The following is a 12,598-nucleotide window of genomic DNA, read 5'->3' on the forward strand; positions in this document are numbered from 1 at the left end:
TGACCGCATGGAAGTGAATTCGCAAATTTTTTCAAAAACCATAAATTAGTCAAATCATCAAGGCTGCGGTTTTGGTAAACAATTGAATTAGTTGGAAGAATAATGAAGTCAGTGCACTTCAAAGTGAGAGTGTTTTTGTTTCGCCAAATATATTGCGAACGAAAAAAACACAAAGCAGCAAATATTTTTTTTTTCAGTTTTTCTTTATACAAAACTGTGAGCCATCAGATTTTGGCGCAATTTGTATGCAGTAGGGGTTTGTATATTGTTAAAATGTGATTTTTTTTTACAATTCGTGTTTAATATCGATGATGCACAATTACAGTATAGCTGTTTTTCAAGTTTGTTGGTCTGGATTTAATTTCTTATAGCTTTGTATTAAATATTTCTAGCCCTTTGTAAATTATCATAAAGTTGACTTTCACTTTCTTCGGCGGAGGAGGAGCTCGGCTACCACCTAATACAATAAAAAGGGCGTAAGTGCCAGGAGCCCGTTCTGCCACTCCCTTCTGCGGCCATCAAAGCCACGACAAGCAAGCGAGCTTGGCAGGCTGAGAGAGACTGCAGGTGGACAATACTAATGTTACCTGTTATGTCCGACCGACTGTCGTAGTTCCTCCTGTGACTATGTAGAGGGGACTGCAGGAGGCTGATTGGACTAATGACGGGCCACTCTCTATGGGCAAAGCACATGGAAAAGGTGGGCATCTCAGACAGTGCACTTTGCCCAGCATGTGAAGAGGAGGAGGAGACGGGAAGACCACTTTTTGTGCGTCTGCCCAGCCTTCGCTCGAATCAGGCTTGACGTCTTTGGCACTGATGTGTTAAGAAGCGATCACCTTGGCTCCTTGGCACCACAAGATCTACTCAGATTTCTTCGGAGGTCGGGTAGATTTAAAGGAAATTAAAAACGTAATCCGAGTGCAGTACAATGGACCTAATGATGACTGAGTGCTGAAATTGGAGCGTGGAGCTCTCCACGCATTTGCCTAATGTCTAGATTGTGTGTCGTACTCACTAAACAACGTTTTGTCTACATTAATGATGCATTTAATGAATGTAGGGTCGAATTCAGCCTTGGAAATCATGACTTTAGCGATGAATATTTTGCATGAAATTCAGGTTCTTTGGGACCAACTTTGCAGCAATACAGCGCAAATCCATATCATTAACTACAATGCCCTGAACGGATCCATAAGCAATGTTCAAGTCCTCTGCCAGCTCTTTGATGGTTAATTTGCGGTTTTTTTTTACTTTATTGATGTTTTCATCAGTTTTCGATGTCGACGGCCTGCCGCTACTTTCCCTACATCATCCGTGATGGACTCACGATCTCTTCTGAAGCATTCATGCCACATGTAAGCGACTATTTTCTTTATAGTATGATATCATTACCGAAGCAGTTCCCAACATTTCTAAAATTTCCGCACCATTGAGCCCATTTTTAACTCAATCTTTGCTACAAACTCCTTGTTGCAAATTCAAATCCATGTTTAAAAAAAATCTGAAACGTGCAGAGTTAGATATACTCAAGACGGCATAACTTTAATAAATATCAAGTAATGGAGTATATTGTACATTCTCGCAAGCTTGTTATTTTTGTTTTACTTTTTGTTTTGTTGTTGTTGTATTATTGCTTAGATTTTCCTAAAATTTAATATAAAATTTTAAAGCGTTCATTTTTAATTTCAATTTCCGCATCCCTTCTCTTTCAGGCGAAGAATGTCAATCGGCCGCGTTATTACTCCTCCGAGCTGGGCATACGCGAGAAAATCTTCATTGGCGTCATGACATCACAGGACAACATCAATACACTAGCCACAGCGATCAATCGCACCACAGCGCATTTAGTGAATAAGATAAAATTCTTCATCAATGCCGACAATGTGAAAACGAACTACAAACTCAAGAATATTGTCGGCTTCACAGATACTCGTGAAAGTTTACGTCCATTCCATGTGATAAAATACATTGCAGACAATTACCTCGACGACTATGATTATTTTCTGATTATGCCAGATACAGTTTACGTGGATGCACGCAAATTGAAAGCAATGCTCTATCACATCAGCATCACATTCGATCTGTATATGGGTGCGAAATTGGAGCAAAACATCGCCGCAGACGGTGATAGTGTTTATGCGGCGGCGGCGACAGGGGCGGCGGGTGATCGCTCTGCAAATTCCAATGGTGTTAATGATCTCGGTACTCAAAGTGATCGTAATTACTGTGATTTAAATGGTGGCATTTTGCTGAGCAGCAGCGTCATAAGGAAGATGCGCAACAATTTGGACTGGTGTGTGAGGAATGGCGTCACCAATGTGCACAGCGTCAACATCGGACGGTGTGTAAAGTATTCGAGCAATTTGTCAGGATGCCAGTCGAGCTTTCAGGTGAGTACATAATGTCCGCCGTAAAGCATGCAAATGAACATGAAAACAAATATTTGTGTGCATTGCTTTCTGCTGCATATAATCCAATACATATTCAGTGTCACAACTCCGAATTGAGCGTGCAAGCTGTTGAATAATTGAAAAGGTAGCGACAGAATAAAGAAAAACATAAAAATGTTGTGAATAAAATATCACTTGTACGTACAATATGTAAACCATCTATAATTACACAGGGTGTCTTATCAAGTGTTTAGAATTTAATTTCATTCGTTTTTAAAAAAATATGGCATATTTTTCACTTATCGGATTAGAGAATAAGTTCGTAGTGCTTTTTAAACAAGAAACAATAAGTTAATCAAATATAAAGGGTGGTTAAATTTCAAGGGCCGATGTTGAATGTGAGCCACACCTCAACGTCAAGTTTTTTTTCTGCAGTTCATTTGACATTTTTCAATTTCAGACTAATTCAATTTGAACCACAATCGAGCAACGCGTTAAAGTTATGCAGGCTTATTATGAAAATGGGCGTTTAAATTAAAATGCATATCGAAGAAAATCATCTTCAGTGATGAGGCACATTTTCACCTCAATGGATTCGTCAATAAGCAGAATTGCCGCATTTGGGTGAATGATAATCCAAGAGTGATTGCCGAAAAACCAATGCACCCACAAAGAGTGACTGTTTGGTGCGGTTTATGGGCCGGCGGCATCATTGGGGCGTATTTTTTCCAAAATGAGGCCGGTCAGGCAGTTACTGTGAATAGTGTTCGCTATCGTGAGATGATAACGAACTTTTTAAGGCCCGAATCGGAAGATATGGATGTGGGCGATATGTGGTTTCAACAGGACGGTGCCACTTGTCACACAGCTAAAGAAACAGTGACTCTTTTGCGCGAAAAATTTGATGGCCGAATAATCTCACGTCGCAGCGATGTCAATTGGCCGCCAAGATCATGTGATTTGACACCGTTGCACTTCTTTCTTTGGGGTTATTTGAAAGAAAAGGTGTACGTCGATAAGCCAGCAACAAGTGAAGAGCTAAAGGATGAGATAATTTGGCACATTAACGGCATAGAACCTCAATTATGCTTCAGCGTCATCGAAAATTTGTACCATCGGATGAAGGTGTGCCGCCGAGGCCATTTTGCCGATATTTTGTTCCATACGCAATTGAGCCATACCAATGTTATCATAATAAAGAGAAATGACAATAATTTCATAAAAAAATTGTATTTGATTCAAAATCAACACCGGCCCTTGAAACTTAACCACCCTTAAATACGCCGTTGCTGTTTACGACCCCTCCTCACCTCTCGACCAATTTCTTGATGCCTTTCCGCCAAAATTCACCTGATCTGGTGTCAAAGAAGTTGTTGAGCCAGTTTTTAAGAACCTCTTTGTTATCGAAGGTAACGCCAGGGAGCAGAAAAGATGGTAATCGGTCGGTGCAAGTTCCGGAGAATACGGTGGACGCTGAAGGACCTCCCATTCGAGTTATTGGAATGCGGCTTTGACGACTTGTCCAACATGGGGCCGGGCGTTGTCGTTATTGTTGTTGTTGTAGCAGTAACTTTGCCCTGTCAGTGAAGTGTAACCCCCGGTCGTCTTCGTCTAACTCATCTAACGGCAGGCCCAGGAAACTTGCTGTTTCGACAGGTTGGATTCAGAGTGAGAGGGATGTTAGATAAGTGGATTAGATGGGGCATGTGGAAAGGTGATTAGTGTCGTGCGGGGTGTCTTCACATGCTGAACATATCTTTGGTATGTCGGAGTCAGTTGTGGATAGGAAGGAGTGTAACCTGTTACAATATCCAAAACGTAATTGTACCAAGGTTACGCAAGCATTCCCATGACAGCCGGTTCTACGTTACCGGAATGACTTGGGTTCTTCCCGACCAAGGGGTGCCGCCCTAGTAAACTACCCCTGTCTAGTGCACCGTGCGTCTGGCGTTGTCGTGAAGGACCAAGGTCTTTTCAGTCGAATAGCCTCATTCACGTGGTGTAGCCGGGCAATGTAGAGCTCTTTGTTGATCGTGGCTTTCTTTTCGAGCATTTTCCAGTGTGCTATGCCTTCCCAGTCCCACCAAACACATATAATGATTTTCTTTGGACGAAAATACGGCTTGACTCTCGGCTTTGGCGTATCTCATATTTCCTGGAGCCACTCACTCCTTTCTTTGCTTCATATTGATGTATAGGCACTATTTCTCATCTCCCAACGTGATGATTCGATACAAAAAGCGCTGTTTATGACCGCGTGTTGCTCGATGGCGAGCGAGATGCTTAGAAGCTGAGAAGCAAGTTGAAGGCGACTTTCTTTGTATTTTTTTTTCGTTGAGCTCGTTAGGCACCCAGGCTCCCAATTTTTCGGTAAATTCCATTGAACGAAGGTGATTGAGAATCGTTTTATGATCGCCGTTCATTTTTTCCGCCAATTCACGACTGATTTGTCGACCGTTCTCCTTCAAAAGTGATTTGAGACGTTCTTCATCGAATTCAGAAGGCCTTCAGCTGCGGGACGTGTCGTCGACGTCAAAGTCGCCATTTTTGCGCTTTGCAAACCATTTCCGTGCAGTAGACTCGCCTATGACACCTTCGCCATATGCGTTGCAAATGTCCCTGGCTGCTTCGGCAATTCTTTGACTTCTTTTTGCCTCCCGGATGCTCCATTTCTAAGCCTTAAAACTAATAAAAAGTTACATAACTCAAAAATATAATTAACATAGTTTCAAAGAGCGGAAATAGTTCTTTCGAATGAATACCGGAAATGATTAATTTAAACGAACCGCACGCGTGGGAACCGGTCCATATTCTTTTCTTATGTTGGTAGGACTGAAAGACAGAAAGACACACATCTGCCACTTTTAAGCGCCATCGAACCATTAGTGTCTGCCTGGCCGGACTTTGGATTTTGCATGATGACAAAGCGCCATCGCACCGAGCCCAAATTGTGCTGGATTTTTTGACCAAACACCAAGTAAATACCATCGACTTTTTTTTGTTTTCCAAGTTGAAGTTGAGGAGATTTCAATCGATAGAGGAGATCAAAGAGAATGCGGCGAAGGAGCTGATGGCCATCCCTTCGTAGGCCTACCAGGGCTGCATGGAGGACTGGGTTAAATGTTGGCACATGTGTGTTGCTTCAGACGGGTCATATTTTGAAGAAGATACAATAAGATTTGCCAGAAATGTAAGCCTGTTTTGTTTTATTTAAACACTAGTATGTAACCCCCGAAAATCGGGTGGGCTTTTTTCCCACGGAAAGTAAACAGCATAGGTGACACTTTTATATATTAAAAGTGATGATGATTAGAAAAGTGCATATTTTTATTCATATGTAATATGTAAGAACTTATGCATATAACATTTTTTGTCTCTCTCTCCTCATTTTTTAAAACTATTTAAAATTTTGAGTTTTGCAAAAAGGATCAAACGCACACAACATTTTTAAATACATACATACGTTTATATATTGTAGTTCAATTGTACCATATATGCACGAAAACAAAAGTGGATGCTTCTACCAATCATATCCAATACGTGAGGTTTCAAACATTTATCACTTACTTACCTGCTCTATTCCTCCACTTAAAGTAGGAACTCTTCTACGAACTCTTCTTGGTCGTCCTCTAGGCACATTTCAAAATTAAATATGGATGTACTTTTTTCTTAAAATAAATTCTATTTTGCGTCTGTCCAAAACTCTTTCTAATTTGCACTGTTACCGTTGTTTTAAGTGAATAGACAAATTTCAAGTCAATTGTCAATTCATACCAATTATTGCCATCACAACAAAATTTTGAAAAAAAATCGCAGCACCCGTTGGGACTATGTTCATGAATACATATTTATTAGTAAAGAGAACAAAACAAAACAATTAAAGAGTTCTTTGCCCATACAATGCTGTGCTCATTAGAGAGAGCTAAACAAAGCAAACGTACCCATATATATTCGTATATTTGTTTAAATATTTCATGAACAAATTAACCAATTTTAATTTTTATAATTTATAATTTTCCGGAAATATGCTCATCAAAACCTTTCTTTTGATATATATTTCATATCTGTACATATTGTAGTTTAGTCAGAATAAGCGCCATGTTTTAAAATAATACTATAGATTCCCGGTAATTTCTGGTCATGGGGTACGTACGTAACCTTTGCCAAACAGTAAACAAATCGTTGCCAAATAAAAGTAAATATGAAAACTCTATGAACTTATTCCCCAACCCAATACAAAATTCGCAAATTTCCGCACTTATCTCACCAATCTCAACTTCAATTTCATGCTTCAAATCTTGAATCGTGACTGGCTGGTTGACGCTCTGCAAAAAATAGTCTAATGGAGTTCAAAGCGCAACCACCAGATATCAACTTTTTGGCCAATTACTCGATTTTTTAATTATTCCTAACTTTGTTGAAGTGAAAAGCGACTCATCTTATAAGTGCACAGCCATAAACTACATTTCTGACACATCACAGATATTCAATAGTTCAAATTCCAGTCGCTAGATGAACCACCCTTTAGCCTATTTTAATCTTTGTGCCATGCAATTAAAAATTTTGGGTGACTTAAGATTTGGAACTAATCAAAAAATTCAATTTGGCTGTAATTAGGTAATCGCTATAAATATGAGTCAACCCAAATATGGTGAGCCACCGTGAATATTTTAAAGCTAGGAAGTAATATTTATGTTTGCATAAAATATCCAAAGACAGGCGTCATTTTGGTGATTAAAATAAGTAATAAAATTGCTAGTTTTATAGAGGTATGGGCATGCGTTCATGATTTATTAGCAATGCGAACATTTGCTGTTGATTGAATACTCAGAAGCTGACGAAAAATGGTCAAAAACTGTTCCCAGCACATTTTGGTGTTGTTGTTGTATTCATATTCACAACAGTTGAGGGCCTTGACCTTGAGGGCGCATTCATTAAAGGTGGGTGGCACTGATCAACAACAATAATTTGTACGTTTGATTGTCAAAGCAGAAAAGAAAGAATAAATTCGCCTTGTTTCATTCTGGACTGACAGCCGCATGGACACGGCAAAAGAAAACAAAAACAAATCAGCTGATTTACCGTTACCACTTTTAATAGATTCGCCTTGGTAACCTTAGTTGGTTGGTTGGTTAAAGTGGTGATTCTTCCAGAATCCAACTAGCGCTTCCACACCATTTTGTTGCCACATCCTCTAACTAATTTTAGACTTTTATCTATGACCGCTAATTTCCCTAAGGAAGCTCTACAATCATCGAGGTGATTGCGAATCTTGCTAAATGGCGCATTGGCACTGAAGTGACCACTTGTCTAGCACGAGGCCAATATACACAACACAACATAGGCCAAACAACCTACACGCGCCGCCATTTAGTCTTCTGCTAGTCTTTAACCTATTTTCGCCGCCAGATGAATGGACAGAGCACTCTTCAGATATTTTAAACTTTGATTTGTCTTTTCAGTAATGCATACATATGTATGTATGTATGTATGCGCTGTGCTATGGCCTGCTTTGTTCACGTTCACTTGAATCCACAATTTTAATCAGAATATTTAAAATATTTTAACATACATATAAGCAAAATTAAAAATTGTCTGTTAAACTAAAAAGAAAAAAAAAAACATAATCATTGAAGGAATTGGCAATGATCTCTTCTTCGCTTAGGTAATTCACCTAATTCATTGAAAGCCGTTAATCAAAAAAACCCGATCGGTTTAGCCGATGAACTGCGATAAGAACAGCAATAATAACTGTGACGACAGCGGAATTTCGGACGCCTGCTCTTTTTATTTGTATGCACATTCCCCTACACACACACATGTATGCATGCATGGATGTGTGTATGTTCGCTTTTCATATTTACTCGTGCCGCATTTAGCATTTTTTTTATCACCAGTCATATTTCTGGTTTAGTAGAGCTTTAATTTAATTTTATATTTTATTTGTTCTATAAATTATGTGTTGACTTCCCGCGCAAACATACACATACAAACAGACATAAAAATTACACATGCTTAATCAAACAATCAGGCGAATAGGCCAATGCTCGCTTTATATTGTATAGACGGTTGTGAGGGGTCAGACGGGCGCGTAAATCATGCCATACCACTTTGTGACCACTCGGATTATCGTAAATACAAGTGTACATACATATGAATATATTTATGCGCACATATGTATTTAGTACGTAAAGTAATATACAAGACAATTTGATACCAATTCTACAATTTGAGGTGAGAATTCGTCCGTAATTCGTATGCGAGTTCAATGATTTATTGCTGACCCTGAAAATAGTACGAAGAAACGCCACTAAGCATTACATTACAAGAACAAAAACATGTAAAAAAATGTACATAAGCAAATATGAAACGGTATTTTCTTGAAATTTTACACCACCATTAAGCAGCAGCAGCGTCGCGGCTACCTATGTACATATGAGTACGTAAATTTAGAATTTAATAGCAACAAATTTTAAGTCTTTCTCTGCGGGGTATCCAAACGTTTGGGTTTTCTGAGTGAATCGGACACTCCACTTCAATAGGCTGTCGCTGCACAGACGTGATGCATAATAAACAGAAGAGTGCGAGCAGCAGGTCGTCGTGTGTTGTCGACTGTTGTCTAAGCGCACTCAACTGAACCGAGGCCGCCTGGACATTCTGTTGCTCAATTAAATGTTAGAGTACTTAACTAATTTGCATCTGACATTTATTTTTATATACATAGTTATTTTTGCATTCTCAATTAATTTTGATTGCTCGAGTTGCCGGCAGTTGATAACTGTTTGGTGCTGTGGATGAGACAACTGTGCGCACATTTGGTTGTTGCGATTGAGGAGAGCAGCGAGCGGCGTGCGCGGCGAGTGATGATTGGCTAGTGCGATTGCAAACGACGCCAAAACGACTGCACATCTTTCGTTTTTTGTTTATTGTCCCCTCAAATGCATGCGGGCCCTACAACACATGGAATATTCACTCTTTCTTTCGATGCTTTGAAAGTAGCCACCACCACACCTCCATACATATACATACTTACACACATTTGCACATATTTGTTATCGTATTATTTAATGTTGTTTACTTTGGCATTTGACAATCTTAATGCAATTATAGTCAAATGTATTTGCACTCAACAAATTGTCGCTGCTGATGCCTGATGCAGTTTATGGCTCATACGGTTAGTTAATTAAAAAGCTAGAAATTTTATTGTAACGATAGTGATCTTATGAACTACGCCAACGTTCACGAGTTATCGGCAAAGGTCAATGAAATGCATGCGTTGCTGCAGTAAATAATGATTACAAAGTAATTTGCTTAAGATTCATAATAATTTAATTTAATTGTATTTGAGAAAACAAGTTTAAGCCACTATAAAGATGGAGGGATAATGAATTTTAATTTGTTTTGCTTGAGGAGTGGGGGACCTATGTACATACATATGTATGTACGTATGGAAGTACTTTGGAATCTCGTAAATGAAGCGTTATTTTTTAAGACTGTTTTGGGTTATAAAAAACCAGAATAAAAAGCATTTTAGTGCGATATTAAAGTGCAAAAACGATTTATTTAATAGCAAGAGAAATAAATAAAAATGGCATAGTAATGCAGCGCTGCAGTACGTTTCGAAAAATACAGTGGCTCACAGCTTATTTCAACCAGCACCCTGAAAAAAGTTTGTCTTCCTATAAAATCTAAACTAAAAGCGATATAGAAAAAATTTAAATGCAAGTAGTTAATGTAATGTTTCAAAATAAAAAATATGAATTCATTTATTTTTTAAATGTATTTATAACATTTTCAGAACTTAAAAACTAAAAAATCAACCAAAAAGAAGGTCACAGCTTATTTCAACCAGCTAGAAAATTACACTATTTAAACTAATATATGAAAAAATTTTTAAATATTAATATTTGGTGTGACCACCTTTTTGGTCAACTACCATTTTGAGCCTTTTTGGCATCGATTCGACCAACTTTTGGGTCACTTGTGGCGTTATCTTCTCCCATTCCTCGGTTAATGCCGTTTTAAGGTCCGATTTATTCGAAATTTTCCTTTTTCGGATGTTTGTATCCAAAATGGCCCACAAATTTTCAATAACATTCATGTCTGGTGACTGGGCTGGTGGATGGACAACATGAGGACAGTTCCAGATGAGCCACGTCTGCACAATGCCCGCCTTATGCTTCGGGTCATTATCTTGGTAGAACCTAAAGACGTCCGCAATACCAAGTTTTTCTGCGCTTTGAAGCAAATTGGCCTTCAATATCTCGAGATAAGCAGTTTTATCCATAGTCGTTTCAATAAATTGGAGGTTTCCGACGCCGGCTGCCGACATACAGGCCCATACCATAACGCTGCCACCGCCATGCTTTACTGTGGCCTTTAAATTTTTAGCTTGCAGTTCAGTATTGGGCTTACGCCACACATAAGAAGCTCCATCTGATCCGAAAATATTAAATTTCGACTCATCACAGAATAACACTGTATTCCAATAGGCATTGTCCTTGTGCAAATTGTCCTGGGCAAACTTCAGGCGACACTTCCTATTTTTGTCACTTATAAATGGTTTCTTGCGCGCTACTCTGCCATTGAAGTCATGCTCCCGAAGCACCCGGCGAATCGTTTCTGGGTGGCATGACTTGCCCAGCTCTTCCTCAACTTCATTGGCCACTTTTGGAGCCGATAATCTTGGGTTTGCCTTGATTTTGCGAACAATATAGCGCTCGTCTGATGAATTAAAAATTTTGTTGGGAGCACTTCTACCCTTGTCATGGGTTCTATTTTCGCGAACAAATCGGTAAATGATGCTTTGGACTGTGGAATCACTAAGTCCAACCATCTCCCCAATTTTCCTGCGGGAATGACCAGATTTATAGTGGCTGAGGACAAGCTCTCGCTGCTCGATGGTTGTGCGTGGTCCCATTTTGCGTAATGAATTTTTGTGCAAGATCTACTCTCAAAATTCATTAGAAATATATTCTAAAATTCTAAGAATAGAGCGACTAAAGCGTAGAAAAACAAACTACCGTTGCAAAGTAAAATAACGTATCATTGCTCAGCTGCCAAAGTATGTGGTTGAAATAAGCTGTGGCATTCTTTTTGGTTGATTTTTTAGTTTTTAAGTTCTAAAAACGTAATAAATACATTTAAAAAAATAAATGAATTCATATTTTTTATTTTGAAACATTATATTAACTACTTGCATTTAAATTTTTTTGATATCGCTTTTAGTTTAGATTTTATAGGAAGACAAACTTTTTTCAGGGTGCTGGTTGAAATAAGCTGTGAGCCACTGTATATAAAACATGTAAAGAAAAGATGATGCCGTTCCCGGCCCATTCAGCTAAAAAAAGTCGGCTAGGAAGGTTGCCACCTAAAAATGAATTGAAATCTGAAGTGTGATTCTATTGGCCATGAACTGCACATTCTTGTTTTTTTTTGTTATTGGCATTGTTCGTTTTTTTTTTTGTTCGCCCGAAAAAAACAATTTTCAAAAACAGTTAAAGGATTATACATAGGGTGGGCCATGTAAAATTTGCTTTTTGAATCGACTGTAAAAAAAAAACTAATCAATATTTTTTGAAACTTTTTTTTTTATTTTGACGATTGAACATTGTCATTTATGAATGAAAAATAATATCGTTCAAATGACTGCCACGACTGGCTTTACAGTAGGCCATTCGATCAACCCAATTTTTAAGCACATTTTCGATTGTTTGGCTCCAATTTCATGAATGGCAACTTCGATTTCGTGTTTTAAAGCATCAATCGTCTCTGGATGGTTCGCATAGCATTTGTCCTTAACGGCTCCCCACAAAAAATAGTCCAACGGGCTTAAATCACAGCTCCGAGGCGGCCAATTGATATCGGAATTTCGGCTGATTATTCGGTTTTCAAAAACGGAAGCCAAAAGTTCGAGTGTAACTTTGGCAGTGTGACAAGTTGGCACCGTCCTGTTGAAACCAAATGTCGTCCATGTCATCCTCTTCAATTTTTGGAAACAACTCGTTGAGCAAGTCACGGTAACGCTCGCCATTTACTGTAACCGCGGCTCCTCGCTCATTTTCGAAAAAAAATGGCCCGATGATGCCGCCAGATCAAAAACCGCATCAAACAGTGACTCGTTGTGGATACATTTGCTTCTCTACAGTAACGTGTGGATTTTCTGAGCCCCAAATCCGACAATTTTGCTTATTGACGTAGCCACC

At 38.8% G+C, this 12,598-nt stretch overlaps 1 protein-coding gene across 1 annotated transcript in view; it reads left to right on the forward strand.

The window, feature by feature from the left end:
- Positions 1-12,598, forward strand: part of LOC129237653 (chondroitin sulfate synthase 2) — a 111,817-nt gene that overhangs the window by 67,307 nt on the left and 31,912 nt on the right. Inside the window, exon 2 of the mRNA XM_054872526.1 lies at positions 1,716-2,393. Within this exon, the coding sequence (XP_054728501.1) occupies positions 1,716-2,393 (678 nt within the window). The remainder of the gene's footprint in view (positions 1-1,715; positions 2,394-12,598) is intronic.

The sequence above is a fragment of the Anastrepha obliqua genome, chromosome 2, assembly GCF_027943255.1.
Source record: "Anastrepha obliqua isolate idAnaObli1 chromosome 2, idAnaObli1_1.0, whole genome shotgun sequence".
In the NCBI taxonomy this organism is placed as follows: Eukaryota; Metazoa; Arthropoda; class Insecta; order Diptera; family Tephritidae; genus Anastrepha; species Anastrepha obliqua.